At 30.1% G+C, this 20060-nt stretch overlaps 1 protein-coding gene across 2 annotated transcripts; it reads left to right on the top strand.

Moving 5' to 3' along the window:
- The first annotated feature begins 1972 nt into the window (after positions 1–1972).
- Reph (Regulator of eph expression) lies at positions 1973–17226 on the top strand. Of its 2 annotated transcripts, none has more exons than XM_015519504.2 (4): positions 1973–2507; positions 6368–6470; positions 8928–9520; positions 16874–17226. In XM_015519504.2, exons 1-4 carry the CDS (start codon positions 2439–2441, stop codon positions 16949–16951), a joined length of 843 nt encoding a protein of 280 aa, XP_015374990.2. In that variant the 5' UTR covers positions 1973–2438; the 3' UTR covers positions 16952–17226. The 2 variants fall into 2 exon arrangements, with proteins under 2 accessions (XP_015374990.2, XP_015374991.2); XM_015519505.2 differs by lacking the exon at positions 1973–2507 and adding an exon at positions 4499–4648.
- Positions 17227–20060: the final 2834 nt, after the last annotated feature.

The raw sequence follows: 20060 nt of genomic DNA on the forward strand, positions 1-20060 counted from the left end.
TTGTACTATATACCGGTTTAACAGAAAACTTCGAGAAACGAATCATTATTATATACGCCATAGTTACACAGACTAGTATGACGTATTGTATTCTGATAACTTAAAGTAGGTATAGCCGTGCACGTTAAACAATGACAAAGTTATACAGCTATAAATTATATTTAATACTTTTATACACGCTGCAGTAGGTATAGTATACTTGTACATACCCGACTATATTGTAATATTGTATATCTTTGATTCTGACATCATATAGGCACAAGTCATAGAACAGAACCTACAGGTTACCACTGTACCACGAGCAGACAACCGTCGAGACGGCATCTCAACAAATACAATAAGATTTGTAAGTTGCACTGCAAACCGAGAAGGTACGCCATTAGCAATATTAGCTGTTATATTAATTACAATTTACCTGTACATTATATGATAACCAAACGAGTTTAATCAAGGTTATGAATTCTATAGACAAACATTATATTTTATAAACTATTTCAATTGTTACTATATCATAGATATTACATGTTCGATGTGACCAATTATACACTTACACGCGAGGCAGTGCTCAAATATTTTTGTCGTTCGAAGTAATAAAATATAATATGTTGGTTTAATAATAAAGACATAATATATTATTGAAAAAAAAAAAATAAATAAATTTGAAGTCATTTGTTAGCATACCGATACACATGTTGGAGCTTCTGGATCTTTCTGGTTCCCCCCACTTTAAGCATTTCATATCAAAAATATGCTGTAATGACTAATGATGCGTACATACAAAAAGGTATCAGTAACAATAATAGTAACATATATTACATAATAAAGAATAATAATATCTTACGTTTAAACGCTTAAACGCTATATTATAATAATCGTGTAATACACTAATTGATAATATTATAAACTATACGTTGTTCTATAGCGCCGTCCGCGGTGTAATATACTATAGGTATGCAGTGTCAGGGGGTTGGCCCACTCGCCCTTTCACCACGATCTTTCTTTCGAACGCGCGCGTATTCTCGCGCATTCATTCACTAAACAACAACAACGCCGTCGCCGCCGCCGCTCAACCGTCAACGTGCGAGGGGGCGCTATGATCGGCGGCGGCGACTGCGACCACCGTGGCACACTGGCACTGTTCGATAACTTCAATACTTCAATGTCCGACCATGGTGGCGGTGAGCGAACGGACGTGCCACCGCAGACCACGATAAGATTATTAACATCGTCAATGGGTATCATATATTCCCCACACTGGCCACACTCTCCACCCCGTAAATAATAGTTGGCTTGACGAGATTTACACCAGTTCACGACGATCAAATCATGAACTCTGTGCGCTAATCTTAGACGCAAAAAAACCACTCCGCGGCGTCGGTGCAGGTTACAGACTTTCGAAAACCCGTGAGAAATTCGTCAGAGGAATTTCATTTCTAAATAAACCAAAAACGTACCTACGTCAGTCGTATCATACACTCGTGCCTACAACGGGTTGGCTGCAGCTCTCGTCTGGTCGTTGTGATCGGTCCGGGTCCGGGGCGCGCGCGCGGTCAGCTGGACCGGCCGGCGCACGCGCGCACGCTCGGCGCGCAGTCGTCTCGCGTAAACACGCGCGTTCGTACGGTTGCGGCGAGGCCGTGACCGACGATCGTAGCGTCGGGCGGCTGGTGGTGGTGATGGTTTCCGGGGGTCGGGGAGAGCCGGGCGTAGTAAAATGAATACAACAACGGGATTTACTACAAAGTGTATTATTATTATTATTATAATCATCATCACGGTGTGTGTGTGTGTGTGTGTGTGTGTGTTATTATGCGGAAGGTGTACACGGGGCGTGCGCGAGTAGTCCTTTGTGCACGATGTTGGGTCGGCGGGTGGGTAGTGGCAGGGGCATGTTAAGGCGGCGAGCGGGCGGTCTCCTCGACTGGCTCACGGCGCACGATCTGCCGCCGCCGCCGCCGCTTGGTTTTTCACACATCTCCCCGGTGCGGACGACGGGGACACAGTACGAGCACAGCGTTCGAACGTCGTCGCACAAGATTGCACCGCGCGCGAAGCTTCCTCCGTCGCTGCAGCATTTGGTGGTGTTCTAGAATCGAGTCGGTGATTTATTATTGTCATTTATATCGTTGATAATAATAATATTGTCGTCACGTCGTTGTGAACGCATTTCCCCTGATACGCACCCGTTCCCGGATTACCTGTCGCGGGGCTGTTCTATTCGCGATAATAATATAACGACGATATTTGTACGATTTCGGTAGTCAGGATAAAAACGATCTCCGTCAGCTGTCGCTGTAATATCGTTGTTATGATTGCCTACGTCCCAACGATCCCGTCGCCGGCGGTCGGCTAAAATCGCGGCGCAGCTCGACGTCGTCTTAAACCGGAAATAGCGGGCGCGCGCGACCCGGGAGGGGTTGATCGACGACGGGCAGCGAATGATGCTCAAATTTGTCACGCACAAACTAAAGACTCACAGCCTCGAAGACCACCGAAGAACCACCAAGGTAAATTATTTTCCGAAGGCATTGGTCACTGGCCGTCCACATCTAAGACGCCACCAGTAACAGTGACTGCAGTAGTTGTATGATTGTTATTATTATTAATAGTAAATAGTAGTAGTAGTGTAATTACTAATTAGCAATAATAAAGACCGATAATAATGTATTAAATAATATTAAATTGTAATTTCTTTTTTTGATAACGCGTGCACAAAAGTTGCCCCCCCTCACCATCGGTCGACCCCCACCGCTGGGTCGGTCATCCCCACCGAGAACAAAGGAACGCGCGCGCTCGTGTGCGTGACATTTTACTCTCCACCTCGGCCACCGGCCGCCGTAGTTGATTCTCTTTCATCGTACGCGCGCGCGCCCGCGCTCGTGTTTGTGCGGGTTTGCGCGTATTCATCAGCTGATCGCGCGCGTAGGTTCTAGCGTACTAGGTACCTCACTGATAGTATGCGACCACTGTCGCGGCGGCGCACTGTCTATTTTTAATCGAATACTATATTGTTATTATTACTACTGACTATTGCGTGTGTGCTGTACGCTACGACGTACGTTACGATAACCGGTAACCGAGTGCTCGTCGCGATAACGGCCGTTCGGACTCGGCGGCGTATTATCGCGTATACTATTATTGCGTCGTTTCCCACCCAGTCCGTCCGCAACGATATCGTATTATCGTCGACATATCGCGGTTGTCCGGTGCGATAACACGACGCCGATACATGATAATACATATTTTAAAAGTTTAAAATACACGATTCGTAGGTAAATACCAAACAACAATATTATTACAAAATATTACGTTATCATTTTGTGTTGTCGTTGCCGCGGCCTAATATTATTAATATTATTATCTATCGTGGCTTGTCGCAATTTTTAACACTATTTTCCCACCGAGTGTTAATTATTAATGATATATTATTTATTTTTTCCCTCCTACCAGACATACCGATCGTCGTCGTCGTCGCCCGACAAGTTGCACACGCGATTCTTCCGGTGGGTAGCCGCCAATCACTTGCGCGGGTCGCGTTCGGTTTCGTTGTCGTCGTACGTAGTGTGCGCGTGTCGTTGTTGCGCTGCGGTGGTCCTCTTCTAGAGCACTTTTGTCGAAAGTTCGTGAATGCATTTCGTTGGACTCCGTTCGTTTAGCCACACAGCCGGTACCTACCTATAATATCAACGTATACTTGAACCATGCGACTTGGTTCTAAATCTTCATCGTTCACCCCCACCTACCCACCGCAGATTTATATCTGTCGCCGAATTCCTTATGCTGCGCGCACATCATAGCACGTCCAAAGGCGACGTCGGCGCGCGCCGTTTGTTTTCTCTCCGTCCCACGCGCAACACGGCATAATATTATTTGTACCTATTGTTGACTGCTTTGATATTTGAGTGAAGAATCGACCCATTCGGCTCTTTGAGATGTTTTCGATTTTTCTATGATCATGAAATATCGTTTGAACCACGACGCGACGCACAAACGTTTGTTCTCGATTTTAGAGGTTACTCAACCGGTCAATAATTCACTTATTGACCAATACAACCAGCCGACGAGGTTTGTGAGCGGGTACGTGTTTGTGTACGTCGGTTTCTTAGATCATTGGTTGACAACAAATATAATATTATATTTAAATTATTATATTATTAATATTATACTCCTCTATTTACCTCTGATATCGATAACTGTGTTATCAAAGTTTTTTTAAATTTGGTTTCCTGATCGTTGAAATCGCGTCGACGATTAACAAAAATAATTTCATCTTGCTTTCAAATCTACTTTATTTTTAATTCATCGCCTTATCATATCTGTTTTTGATAATGATTCTGCTGCTGGTTTAATCAACAATTATTAATTGTCCGGACTATAATATACAATAATAATGTGAGGATATAACATACAAGTCTGTGGTTTTAATAATATTATTGTACGCATAAGATTATAAATGTCATTATGTATATTATATCGTAATAATATCTTATCTCGTGTTGTGTTCTAAATGTGTGGGTTTAAAAAAAAATTATTTTGCAATTTTGTTCTTCCAACACCTAAGATTTCTTTACCTATGTAGTCCTGGTACTCTTAGGATAGTGTTGTTTATGTGATTTTCGACTTTCGATGATCAATGCTCTGCTCTGTGGCAAGTACCTAACTATAAATTTTATTTCAAAATAAATAAAATGGCATCTTGTTATTAAAGTCTGTATGATATCATAGTAATTTTAGGACATACTGATTTTTTATGACAGAAATATTCTTTTGTGTTAATATATTTAAATGCCTTACATAATGTTACTAATATTTTGATTGACCTTAGGTCAGTACTTATTATATAGGTAGGTACTTATTTTGATGTATTTTATTTTTTGTAAGATGTGTGTATAGGTACACTATTTAGGAGGCAAACTTGTTTTAAATACATTGTTTTTTTTTCTATAATTTTTTCTTTATCCTTAGATATAATGAAGGGCTAAAAATTATAAATGTTTCAAGCTGTTATATAAAAAAATTAAATGTATTAAACAAATCTAATTTAAAAATATAACTAATTTTTGAAATCTTATATTATACTTACCTATCCACATTTTATACTCAAACTTAGAAAGATTTACCTATCAGTTATCATCTATTATTAAATCAATATTATAGAATAATATGTAATATAATACTGAAAGTGATAATATAACTAGTTACAAAATGACAATAATAATTGTTAGTAATAAATAATAATAATAATAATGTTCCTAACCAATTTAATATCTGTTAGAAAAATGTAAAACATAATTTTTAATTTACTTTCATTATTTTTAATACCATACTAAGAATGAGTACCTAATAAAAATGCACGATTTTCAATGATTACTATTAGTTATTCATATGACAGATAATTTTGCCCAACAATATAATGAATATTCATGTTTCAGTAATTAATTTTCCTGTATAGTAGGTAATTAATAAATTATTAAAAAGTATTTATATTTCAATGTAACATGCATTTATAATATTTACCTATTCTTAGGTAAGTTCCTATTTATAAGAAATAAAATTAACTATTAAGTGTATGTACCTAATTATAAATATTTGAGTAAATTGATAGCACTAATTAGTAATTAACAATCTCATAAAGTAGTCTTAATGATCACTTATTTAAACATTTGGTTTTTAACACGTCTTGTTGACTATTATCTTAAATGTCATGATTTTGCTAGATATACTAAAATTTATATTGTTATTTTAGATTCTGTATTAATATAAAACATTTTTCAATAATTTATTTATTTTTCTGATAAAATTTTAATATCTTGATATATTTATTATTTTATTATTTATTATTTTATTACCTTTGTCGTTATTTCAGTATATTAAAAATAAAATACCTAACTTAATTTTTAGTTATTCTTGAAATTGAATTATTATATTATGTTTGCATATTATAACATTGATTTAGGTTTTTTAGATAACTATAAATTAAACTAAATAAGGTTTACTCATAGGTAGGTATAGGTACTAAAATTATGTTCTTTAACTAACAATTTAAATAGATAGTCGTTAAATTTAAAAATTATGTATTTTACTTTTTACTAACTTTTTTATACATGTAATTTAAATTAACTATAATTAATTATATTTAAAAAAATGATTTACTATGGTTAGGACATGTTTTTTTCATAGGTACTTCTTTTTCTATTATGTCTTTATCAAGCAAACATTATTATTATTATCAATATTATCAGTTTGATAGAAGAAATCATATTTTGCATTTTTATCCTTACATAGTATTCACAAGATCTTTTTATCAGTTAAATTTATTTAATATTCTAATGTCCCAACTATAATAGCTTTTTCCTTTTTTTTTTAGTTGAAAACTGTTGATCACGACTCTGGCACAGAATCTGACGACGAACACAGTCCCGATAGAGAACCCAAAAGTACAAAACTAGGAGTACCTGAATCTACTCGATGTAAGTTTAGAAAAGTTAAAATTATTGTTAAGATTTGATAACTTGTTTTTATATGTTAGGGTCTATAGTACAGTATAGGCACTATCCATTACTTCAAAATATGCATGATTAAATATTTTATGGCGCCTAATTAAAATGTTTATATTATACTAGTATAGCAATAAATTGAAATAACTGAGATCTTTTAATATTCAAGGTGTATCATTGATGTGAAGCATGATGTTTTACAAATTATTTATATCATAAACCCAACATCGCTCAGTATTTTTTATTTGAAAAACAAATAAACTGTAGTGTTACAGTAACATGTATTTTTTAGTATTTATATTAATATCATATTGTGATATTGAATAGGTAACAAACAATATTGATATTAAATGTAACTATTTTAATATTAAAAATATTTTTATTAATATATTATTTTTCATATTTATACAAAAATGTATAAATTTTTAATTTTTATATTACATCTATCACTTATACAATAATAAAAAAAAATATTTTGAGGAAAAAAATAATTTTAAATAAAATAATATTTGGTTATCTACCTATATTTATTACAAAATTGGCGTACATTTGATTAAATAATTATATTTGCTTGTTATCAAAGTATAAATAAACAGAATTTTAAATTCTTATATATTTTTATATTAAATATTAAAGAACTTAGTTGCTTTAATATTTGAAAAGTTGCTCGATATCAATAATATTTTCAATTTTGTATTATTGTATATTTTCAATTATTAAATATAATAATAATTAAAAGTTAGTTTACATTGAGTTGAGTTTAACTAACTTAAGAATAACTAGTTTTTGTAATACATAACTAATAACTATTATTATTATATTACTACCAATATTAAAATTATTCGGTAAATTTGTTTTTTATATCTTGTATTTTGTATTAATGGTATTACAGTGAATACATAATAATTAATAATACATAATAGTTATAAGTAGATAACAAAGATCATAGTTGTAGTGATACATAAGCTAATAAATTGAATTTATTATTTTAATAATAACATAAGTAGTACAACATTTTAAAATAAATATTACAAAGCACAGGCTATGCAAATTTAATGAATATAATATTAGTTATTGCTAGTGCTACGAGTCTACCACTAAAATTCCTTATAATTTGTGAGTGTTACATTTTTGTGTTTTAATTAATTATTTCACTATACGTATTATATCCTAATTATTCATATTCAATATTTAAAATTACATATTTAAATTATTATTATTTATTTGTCACAGAATACTATAAATTTATTGATAATTACTTCAATTTTGTATTTAAGCTACTGTATAATGACTAAAATGAAATAAATGAATTCACCTATACATTTATTTTTTATTAACGAGTAATTAGATATTTTATCTTACAAGATATTTCTATTTTTTAAGTATTCTATCTTAAAATGTCTGAATTACATTCTCAAATAAATAGATATTACCTATATAAGCTATTTTAAATAATCTTATTTTGTTAATGTTTCTTAAAATGTTTGTATTAAATATTAATTTAAAATAGTTAACTAGTATAATATACCACGATTTGAGAAAATTTAAACAAATAATATTAGTTGCCACAGTTTAAAATGGAGATAATATTTAAAAACCTTATTTTTTATATTTAATGCACAATACTATACTATATGTGTATTATACATATATATTTTTTCCCTTATTTTTGATGATTGTTGAAGCATGAAAGGTTCTTTTTTAATGTGTGCTTTCATATTTGCTATGCTCTCATAGGAGTACCATACCTATACTCTTTGCAACACTTGACCTAACTGACACAAAGAACTGTTCTGCATTTTCAATCATCCCTCTACGATTATTTCACTTCTACTCAACGCTTTTCACTCTTGCTAACACCCGTTATTATTATTTTTTATTCCTCCCCTCTTTTTTTTTTTTTTTAAATTAAACTCTCGAGTATCTGAGTGTATGTATGTGTGTGCTTGCATTATCCATATTATATTATAATACTATATAATAGGATGTAGGTATTTTGTTATATGTATATTTATACTTTTCATTTTCCATTACTATAACTATAAAATAATTTATTTTTATAATAACTTAATAGCAATAATACATTTTTAAATAAAATAAAATTTATACTTTACATGCACTTTAAGTACTGATTAACTAGTTTTTAATAAATGTTTGTAATTTTATGAAAAAGTCTGGATAAGAGTAAAAGGTATAGTAATTAGGCATGAGTGCTGAACTCATTGCAATTCTCAACACAGATTAGTGGTGTGTTACATAGAAAATTGAAAAACTTAAAACTAGAACTGTTCAGCTACAACTAAAAATCTAAGAGATTTCACTATAGAAAAGACAAGTTTAATTTGTCAACATTTTATTATTTCAAGATAAAATAAAAATTTTTTGAATTCCTTTTATTGTAATAAAATAGGAATGTTTTTTTTATTATAGTAATGGAGAACATTGGAAATGAAGATATGGTTGGTGATATGGAACCTACAAGGTCATCAAGCAGTGGTCGCAGTAGTGTTGCCACTCCAGGTCCTTCTCCATATTTCTTAGATTCTGCTTTACCCAGTGACTGTGATCAGCATAGTTCTGAAGAAGAATTAGAAGTTATAAATAGTAATCCCGAAGCATTACTGCAAGTTGAATTACCTACACCTGATCCAGATGAAGCAAATTCTTGCGGTGTTCCTGAAAACTCTGTAGCATCATTAGCTCGTAAACGTTGTCGATCTGCTAGTGAAGCTGGTTGTGGAAACACAATAGCTGTAAACTGGTCAGGCTCATCTGATGATGAAGTACAAGGACTTATGTCAACCAGACCAACTCCATTAAAATTTTGTGCATCACCTCCATCTCATGTGCATAAACCAGGACAGTGTACTGTGTCCTCTTCACCGCCTTTGAAATTAGTACACTTGTCACCTAGACAATCTGTATCTTTGCCAAACACTTCTCCACGTAAACGACACAGACAAAGGCATCATCCTACTCGCAATGTGCAGAGGCCTTGTTTAGACTTCGAAAAAATGCAACAGGTACAAATATTGATTTATTATTAGCTACTAAATACCTATTAAGTATATTTGGAAAATTAAATCAAACAAAATGTATTCTAACATTTAAATATTTTCTAAATAACAATTTTATATAAATTTAGTATAAAAAGTTAGGTAAATAATATATGTATGACTCATTTATAATCTAGATCTACATTTCATACAATGACACAATTTGGAAATAGTTCTGGGTTTGGATATAAATTTATACTATTGTCCTAGTGGGGAGGCTTTGCACCCACAACCCCCTTGATTATTGAATTATATAGATTATATTATTATAAATTAAATGAGGAAAATGGTATAATAATAGTTTTCAAAGTTATGTTTTAAGTATAAGCCGTACAATTTTTTTATCATGTATTGTAATTGTTGAGTTACCGTAGATTAAAGCAAGTAAAATAAAAAAAAATCTCAACCGTGATAATGTCCAAGAATTCTTATTTCTTATTTTAAAACCTTTTAAAGCAAAATGCTGATAGGAATTTAATTATTGTTATTAAAAAAAAAAAAAGCTATTGAGTAGATGTATCCCCATATCCCCCTCCCATAATTACGCCATTGATTTCATATATATCATTTTAAAATTTTATTTTTTATTTTTTAGATAAGTAAATTATTTACATCATTTGAAAAACTAGATATGTATTTGTACAATGAAAATGTTGTCATTCTACTCAATTATGTACTGTTTGTAGCCATCATTATTATTAAAATTTTAACTCGTATACAGAAGAATTAATTTTAAAAAGACAATAATATTCATTATGTTATTTGGTTGTACATAAATACTTAACACATACTACATAATGTTGTATAGAAAAATCTTTTTCCCTATTCACTATTTAAAAATACTTTTAAAACATTTTGTAATAACTATTAATATTAATATGCCAATTATGCTGTCAATAAATTTATTTTACCAAGTCTTTAGTTTTTAATAATCATCATGATCAATAATAAGTACTAATATTGTAAATATGATATTATGCTAGGCTTTGCTTATTAATTTATTAGTTATATTATGCAATTTTTGACAATTGTTTTTATTTTTTTATTATTAATTACCATTTGAAATAATCTCATCGCATCAGTGACTATTGGAATAGATTTACCTATTATATTTATTTGTATGAATATAGATCTGTATTCTGTTTACATGTAAATGGACAAATGGTTAGTCAGGATATATTATTAAATATGGTTGTGTAGATTGGCAACAACAATGCATTTTATAGTGGCGAAGATGGTCAGGGTCCTAAGACTAAACCTACTTTTCTAATCTAAACTTTAAATATTTATAAAGTTATAAGTTATAACTAATAAACTACTTGTCTGAAATTTGATATTAATTGACCAAAAACTTCATATAATATTTTGTTTCCGAAAACGAAATTTTCGTTATGATAACTTTCTGACAATATTTTAATTTGTACGCAATTTAAGCATTAAAAATGAAAAATGTGTAATAATTTACATGCTTTTAAATTTAATAAAAATAAGAATACCCCATAAAATAGTCATACAGGTATATTTTTAACTTAAAATTTGTTAATCGATTAATTCTTTCGAACTCTAAAAGTAATAATACGGAGTAGGTTCTGCTGTACGAAAATTTGGCATGTGCAACGCGCACAGAGAGAAAAATAGTAGGTAAACTGATATCCTCTTAATACTAAGTTTTTTATACATGCCTAAATTTTATAGTATATTGTAGTTAGTGAAAACGAATTTCCATAAATAATTTTTTATCTGCAGACTACAATAATAAACGTATACCTACTATAGTCTATAAAAGTCTGTAACTCTTTTGACATTCGTATTCAAGGGTTTTTTTTTTAAAACTTATTGTAGTTATTTGAATATCTATATTATTCATCAATTGTGTTTATTGTAATTTTATACTTTTCTATACTTCATACTTGTGCTGTCTATGTATGATGTATACGTTTATACAAAATGTACATTTATAAGTATTGTAACCATAGGGTATATCATGTAAGAAGGTCACTAGGTGTTCAAATTCTTATCGTGATTTTTCTCGTTCGTTGCTCTTTTGATTATTTTTTGATTGATATACAATTATAATATTTTTATTTTAAAAGCCGATGTCTTGGAGGTTGGCAACAATTAACTAAATATAATATTTTAAAATAATGCCCAATTAAAAAAACCACATTTGCTGCGGGTACGTGCGTTTTTATTTGTACGAGTTGATGTGTTCACTTAACGTACCCATATCCATATTATAAATTGGACATAACATTATTATAATGTGTTGGGTTCTTGGATATTATGTAGAAAGTATCACGATAGAAGAAAAAATGTTTGGTTCTTGAAACCAAATGCACATTCTATAGTGTATACTAATTGTAACCTGTAAAGTATTTGATTGGTTCGTACCATCGTACCTACTATGTATAATACATTATTTTAAACCATAATACTAAATTTTTTCGTTTCTGATAATTTCAATAATATTGTGTATATGCCTACACTTGTTTGTACGATGGAAAATAAAATTAGAATAAACATATTTTCATGATCATGTTACACACGTTCTCACACATATTATATTAAATAACACGGTAGCACAGGTAGAAATGTTGGTAATAAGACGAAGAAAAAATATACTAACAAACTATGGAATATTATATTAAAAACGTTGGACTACGTTTATTACTAGTTAAAAATGTAGAATTATTATTGAGGCTTTGCCAAAAACACCGACCTGGTTATGTTATTTATACATTATTGTAAGTTTATTTCTATATAGGTAGACAGAAATCATTCTTAACATAATTATTTAATGTTTTAATGTATTTTTGGAGAGATTTTAAAATAAATAAATAAGTACAATTGTTATACAAACTACAAATAGCGAATACTTTCAAAAGTTTCATTTTTTATTTTTAAATTAAATAATATGTTATGCCAGGTTGTCAATGTATTAAACAAATATAATATGACTCATGTGCATAGTATTGCGTTGACATGTTTTTGCTATTTTTTGTTATTATAGTCTATTTACTTTATAGAAGCTAAATATTAACAACAAGTCTTTTATTTTATTACAACTTTCATGATGACTAGTGTTTATTACTATTATATAAATATAAAGTTTGTTGAAAATTATTATATTAACTTACGTTATCTTATTACAGTAGTTATAAACGTATTAATTTTAGTAGGTTCCTAGCATTATTACAATTACAATTATATACTATTACTATTCCTAGTTCAATTCTATTTTAACATGTATTTGCGTTGATGGTAAATAATAATTATAAAAAAAATAAAAATATAGACTTTTTTCAATGATTTTTGTCGCCATCGTTCTCTACTCGGCGAATCACCCTTGAGTTGTTCAGTTATTGACTTCCGTTTGTTAGGTTGGGTGTATATATTTATAGATATTCGGTAAAGATAATACAGAACTGGGTTACTTTCTGTTTATCACGTTAAATTTTTGTTCAGGAAAAAATATAAAAGAAAAAAAACTGCATCCTTTTTGAAAATATGAACGCTTAACTGAGATGTGCAGTATATTAATATAATATACACATCGAAATATTATGTACATTCTTATGCTTTTTCGAAAATCGATCGTTTTTATGTGAGTGTGTGTGTGTACATATTATATAAAAGTATAAAACATTGTTTTTCAGTTTACGGGCCAAAGAAGAGTACAAGTATTTTATTATTTGGTTCTCCCCTCCGCCTAGCTACGCGCTATTACCTACAATATACTACTTCCACCACCACTACGACTACTATGACTACGACTACTACTACTACTACTACTACTACTACTATTACTATTACTATACTACTAGTTACTACAACTCTATTCATTTCCTCTCCGGAGTATTTTGTGTAAAGTGAATTAGACTGTGTTGGAAGTAAACAAGTCTTTGAAGGTCACCTTTCCCGCTATTTTTATTCGACCGATCTCGTCATACTCATACGCCTGCATGCCATACGTTTAAACAATATAATATATACTGCACGCACGCACACACACACGCGCGCGCGCACACACACACACACACACACACACACACAAACACACCATTATTTGTATTATATTTTGAAAACGTCGGTGGTCCGAGTACAGTGTTGGAATCTTCTGGTGCCGGACAAACGTCGTCATCGTTTTTCTCCTCTCCTTTCCGTCTTCACGTCTATCCGATTCCTCGGTCGGTTGCCCGCCCACTTAACACCCATCAGACAATGATCACACATTCCTTTACTATATTTTACTACCACGATCCAGGACCTGGTTATGTTTATTGTACATTATTATACTTAGACTGTCTTATACTACACACTGTCTATATTATTATATCCATTGCATTATTGTAATGCAGCTGTCATGGTTGCCAACCGCGCAGCTCCCATTCAACAATACATACATAACAATATTCTAAACTATAGCCATGGCTGTGAGAAGAATTATCGGTAGGATATTATTATATTTTTTCGTCGTAGCGGAGAGTAAGAGGGTTTTATTTTTATTATTTTTCGTGAAAACATAATACAATACATCAGCTCAAAAAATCACAATTGTGTATTGCGTAGTTCCATGTGTTGTACTACAGCAGTGCCGTTTGATTTATTTTTACGCCTATACATTATTATCATATACATGTTATATTGTAATATATACGTATCGATAGTTCTTTACGACCTGTCTACGGAGTACGTCAATTATATATATAGTATGTACACGTTATAGATTTATAGCATAGAATATCAGATGCCTACAATATTATTCAATAACCTATAAACAATAATATGTATAAACGAAAAACACGTCCGGGTAGCTTTGTTTTGGTAAAAGTAAAATATTATTGTCACCATATAATATGTTTATGTATATTATACTTTATAGCATATTATACACTTTGTTTATACTACTATTCGTAAATTTTTACGCAACCAAATAACAATAGGTATGTATAATGTATATTGTACATCATCAATTTTATACACACCTTATTAGCTATGTACAATATGTATCGAAAACCTTAAACCTATAATATTATAACATATTATTGAAGCGCTATCAATTTTTAATAGCATATCTAAGCAATCGTGAATTACTGCTTTTTATACCGATATTATACGACCATTAAAATCATCTGCCTAAGGAATGTAAGAAAATTATGTCATCTTATTTTTTCGCGATTAATTTAATATTTCGATGATATTAATTTACATAAAAATTCTTAATTGTACCTACATTTTTTTATTTTGATATACATAGTATAGTAACTTTACTGATTTAGTAGAGCTTATTACAGAATACAGAATAATTGACAATGTATGGTCTTTGGAATTTAAAAAAAAATTGTATTTGTACGTAAACAACCAGGTATTAACATGTACTCATGATTTCGTTAGCGTATTATACCTAATAGAGAAAAAATGGTTTCAACGGTTACATGTCGTATAATTATATTCAAATAAAAACAATTATTTAAAACATTTTCATTTCTATTGTTTAAAAAAGTAATTATTATTAACGATTATTTGAAATAAATTAGTGTTCAAAAGCAAAATTGGAATGTTAAATTAGAATTAATCATTGATTTCAATCATATTGAACGTAAAAGTCTAAATAAATTATTTTTATTTTGTCTAATGAATTATTGTCGTAGAAAGAATATATTTTCATATTATAATATTATATAAATGTATGGTACAACTATATGATTTTTTTATTAAGTTTTATACAGCTATTTTAGAGCATGCTTTCCGATAATATGTAGTAAACATCAATTTCAAAAAAACATTGTTGACCTTCAAGTAGATGTATATTTTATTGTTTTCACACATTTTAAAATCGGTTTTAATATGCCTAATTGCGTGCAGACCATCAATTATTGACCAATTTAATTATAATTTGATTGGTTATTGTTAAAATTATACTCATATATATATATATAAATAATATACATATATATATATAATATGTGTAACTACGGTAAATATTATTGATTCATAAGCATTTATATAAACATTTAACTGATTGATACGATTAATATTAATCTTCTAAACGTGTATCTATTAATCTTATTCTTATTCCTATTATAATATATAAAGAGCTTGCATAATATACCTATTAAAAGCATTTTTTACGACTTTTTTGTATCTAAACTTATCTTTTCATTCTTTTAATTTAAGAATCTTCTTAACGATGTGGCTATGAATACTGATGAGTGGTTATGTTATAAGTAAATATTATTAATTATGGACTTTGAAGTTAAATCACAGAATAAATAATAAAATATAGAATATTCTGTGGTTGAATTGTGTTTTTACCTCTAGGTAAGTTAATGAAAATATCTTGTTAAATAATATTTTCATTAATTTTTCTTTGAATATTTGCTTTGTTAATTTAAATAGAATTTTAATCATTTTTCTGTTAATTTATTTTTGTTTTATTTCAAGGTTAGGTCCTATTTTAAATCCAACTGATGAAATTTATTGTACCTAAAAGGCTTATAGTGTAGACAGCTGTATATTTTTATATGACATTTAAATAATTGAATCGCTTTAGATTTCTTAAAATTCTTAATGATATATTATGTGCTTATAAGAATAATTGTATAGTTATAACTTATAATTAAGTGAATTTTATTTGAAAATCATTCGGATTAAAATATTAGCTACTATATTTACAGTAATGAAAATGAAAATGTTTTTATATCTCTTTGGATTTAGATGATGAATAAACTGCTATTGTGGTACTGGCATTCTATGTACGATACTTGAATATTGTGTTCGATATGTGTTTTTTTAAATAGTTAAATTATAAACCTCACTCTTGTTGACCTTGTACATATAACTATATAGACATCTATGTACATAGTATAAATGCTTAACGAGTGTACGAATTTTCACGATAATTTAAATACCGCTATTACTTCGTTTACTGGAAGTTGATTTTCATATAATCATTAAAATCATCGAACTTCTATTGTCGCTTTGTATAAAAAACATTTTATTTTTATAATTATTTCCTCTTTGAATCGCATTTAATTATGAAAATTCAAATAATCTTTATGTTTATAAAAAATTGCTTTACAAATAATAAAATAATAAAATACCATGGCATTCGAAAAAATGTTTTGCATAGGTATTTATTTTATTGAGTTAAAATTATCAACTGTTCTGAATTACGATAATCGAACATTTATGACGATTGACGAATAAGAAAAATATTTGTTAATCTGTGTACTTTTTATATTTATATAACGTACTTTATGTTTACAATCTAAAATGAAAATTATTAGCATAATTTAATCGAAACTGTTTTTTTTTCAGCTTAAATCGTTGTCAGCAACTTCGTGGAGGCATACCAGTAAAGATCACAGCGGTGAATTGTCAGTGTACTGTTGGTGATTCCATAAGATAAAACTGTTGTTTATATATTTTTCCTTCTTTTTCAATTTTTATTTTTATCTAGAAAGGCTGTATTGATAATGTTTAAATCGTTAAGTTCGCCATAACTTACTATTTTTGGCCAATTTGTTTTGTGTGTTTCGGTCCTGTGCCACGTGTTATTTTAATAATACTCTACTACATAGCACTAAAAAATGTGTACGTGGTTCTTTTGAGCGGACTCATGCAAAATTTTTAATTTTAATAAAACTGAGTCAGTTTATTGAATTATTTTATATATGTTTTTTTAATTATTTAATTATTTAATTATTGTCATTGTGCTTTACTAGTCTGTAACACTCGCCTACAACAGAAACAAAGTTCTTACGTGATTGTGTTTATATATATTCCTCAAACATTATGTGAAATTTACTTGAGTTTCATCATAATTTTATTAAGTTCTAATACATATAACGATAATATATAATATTAAATATTTAGATATTTTATATATCATATATTATTATGTATATTTGTTGGAATTTTTTTGAAATAAGAATCCATTTCAACGTTGTACCTATCTAAAACTTGAAATCTGGTCTTATATTCTCATTTATTGCTAGATTACACTTTTAAGGAGCATCATGACGTGTTAGTAGTCAAATACGTATTGTCAACCCTTGATTTGAAAACGTTACAATATTATATGCAGGTGTGTTGCTGTTTATTGCTGTAACATTTTTTTCTATTATTTTTGGTTTTAACGTAGGTAGTAGTCTCACATGATAGCGACGAAGACATGGGTTTTTTGACGCAAGTCCATATGCTGCGCAGATTACTGTATCGAATTGCAGCTGGGGATAATTAAACATTTATATTGTATCCTATCTGAACCAGCTACTTTTAAGATCAACAAAGTTACGTCTTAAATCACACGTAGAATCATTGCTCCCAACATTGATATTTTTCTTTTAAACATATAATATTCACTGTTCGGAGTTAAACGTTGATCGTGGTCATCTGAGGTCATCTGATAGTCAAAATGTAGACGAATAACGCGTGCACGATGTTGGCAAGTACTGACAAAATCTTAAATATCGTACAATGTGTACTATAGTGTATACATAAACATAAATTCATTGAACGTTTTTATTTTATTTTGCAGAACTTAGCTGTCAACAATTTACTAGAAATGAAGATAAAAAATTACCTTCTTTTTGCTAATTACGGTTTTTGGTGGAGGACGGAACTGCGTTTCGTTGTTTAGACATTTTTTTTTTCGTTTTATTTTTGCATACTTTCATAGTTTCATCATACATAATTTGTTGAATGTATCAGCCAAAATCTTGCTAAATTGTGGTTTAAGTTAAACCGTTAAACATACCTTTGACAAACATTGATCAGACGTCCCTGCATCACCCCCTTGGTTTAGTTCCTTGTTTTCTACATAAATAAGGCTAGTGAAGACCGAGCATTTTTATCACTGCCTTTATACATAACCGTTAAAAGTAATAATCTGGATCTATATGAATATAATATGTATAGACATTTAAACTCAAATTTTTCCGCATAATATTCAACGTTTTCTTTCGGATGTTAGTCCGTCTAAAATATTTTGTCATGGCGTTGTTTCCAATCCGATTTTTTAGATTTCCGGGAGTATACAGACGTGAAACCAAAAACAAATTCTACTATAGAATTTACAGTGGCTTTCAATATTTTCTTCTGATTCTGCGCGAGGTGAATATTATATAAGAATCGATTTCCATACTGATTTAATCGCAGTATCTCCGTATAGCCTTTACTAGACTACTTAGTCAACTGTCAGATGTTGTCCCAGGCTACTGTGGTGTTGGATTAAAATAATTATAATAAATTAATAGCCATTAAAAAAATACGCGTGCCTCGGATAAGCAGCTGTGGTATAAAGAGGTTTACTATAAATGTAATTGGTTGATAAGGGTAGGAATTAATTCTGTACCGATGACTATTGGTACTTTCGCCATCGCAGCTTGGCCTGCAATATCACTTCAGTGTGTGTGCAACGTATACCTACACTTATTATATTATGTTACTGGGACAACAATTATCGTTCAGTGCGGTTGTTGGCGGCGATGAGTGAGGTCGAATCAGCCATTTACGGTGTGTGTACCTATCTATATATAGGTGCAGCTCTCGAGTAATTATTATTTCAAAAACTGGCAGTTTCACGCTGTTTACATAATAATAATGTTATGCACCTTCACATTGTTTGTGGCCGGTTTATACGATTTTGGAGTGGAATCTTTTTATATATTTTTGCTGCAGAAAGTGATGGTTTTGGCACTGATCGTGTTGATTGGCTTGACGACAAAGTTGTGTAATATATATATAATATTATTTAATATAAAACCTTTTATAATAATAGTTATCTTTAACTGGTATTGCTTAAGTCGTAATTTTCGTTGTATTAAAAAATTTTTGATTTCAAAAGAAAAATCGGTAATTTATTGTTATTATTATCATAGTGTATACGCACTGAAGACGAATTTTATCTATTTTTGTATATTTTATTAAATATTGTTTTGAAATAAACATTATTATGTCGCAAGCTGTCAGTTAATGGTACTTATCTAATAATCAAATTATTATTTTTCTGAGTTATGTTACCAAATGTAAATATAACATTGTTCAAAATGTTATCGTCAAAACTCCACTCGCTGCTCTGCGTCAAAAAATAAAAAGTTATGTTTTATAACCAAGTAGAACAACAATTTTTAATTCAGTATATTAATATAACGGTTTGGGTTCCATATTTTTAAAGGGTTTGTTTGTTTTATTGAAATAGGTACCTATATATAAGTATTGTTCGCGGTACATTACTGTCATGTCTGAGAGAGAATAAATCTGCCCTACAGATATTATATATATATAATATGCAAAACATAATGAGTTGGTAGTTGGTAAAATACGTGAATGGGATCGTTATCTTGGTCAAGACAAAGGGCGACATAATAATATAATAATAGTATTACAATATCATTATTTATTATACATCGACTGAATCTGTTTATAATAATAAGTATAAAACTAGTGTATGGCTCCCTTTGTTCTCAAAATACGGAACAAGAACTGCAGCTCCGGCTGAACC

The sequence above is a fragment of the Diuraphis noxia genome, unplaced genomic scaffold (genome assembly GCF_037042655.1).
Source record: "Diuraphis noxia isolate RWA-SAM2 unplaced genomic scaffold, SU_Dnox_SAM2 contig0004, whole genome shotgun sequence".
In the NCBI taxonomy this organism is placed as follows: Eukaryota; Metazoa; Arthropoda; class Insecta; order Hemiptera; family Aphididae; genus Diuraphis; species Diuraphis noxia.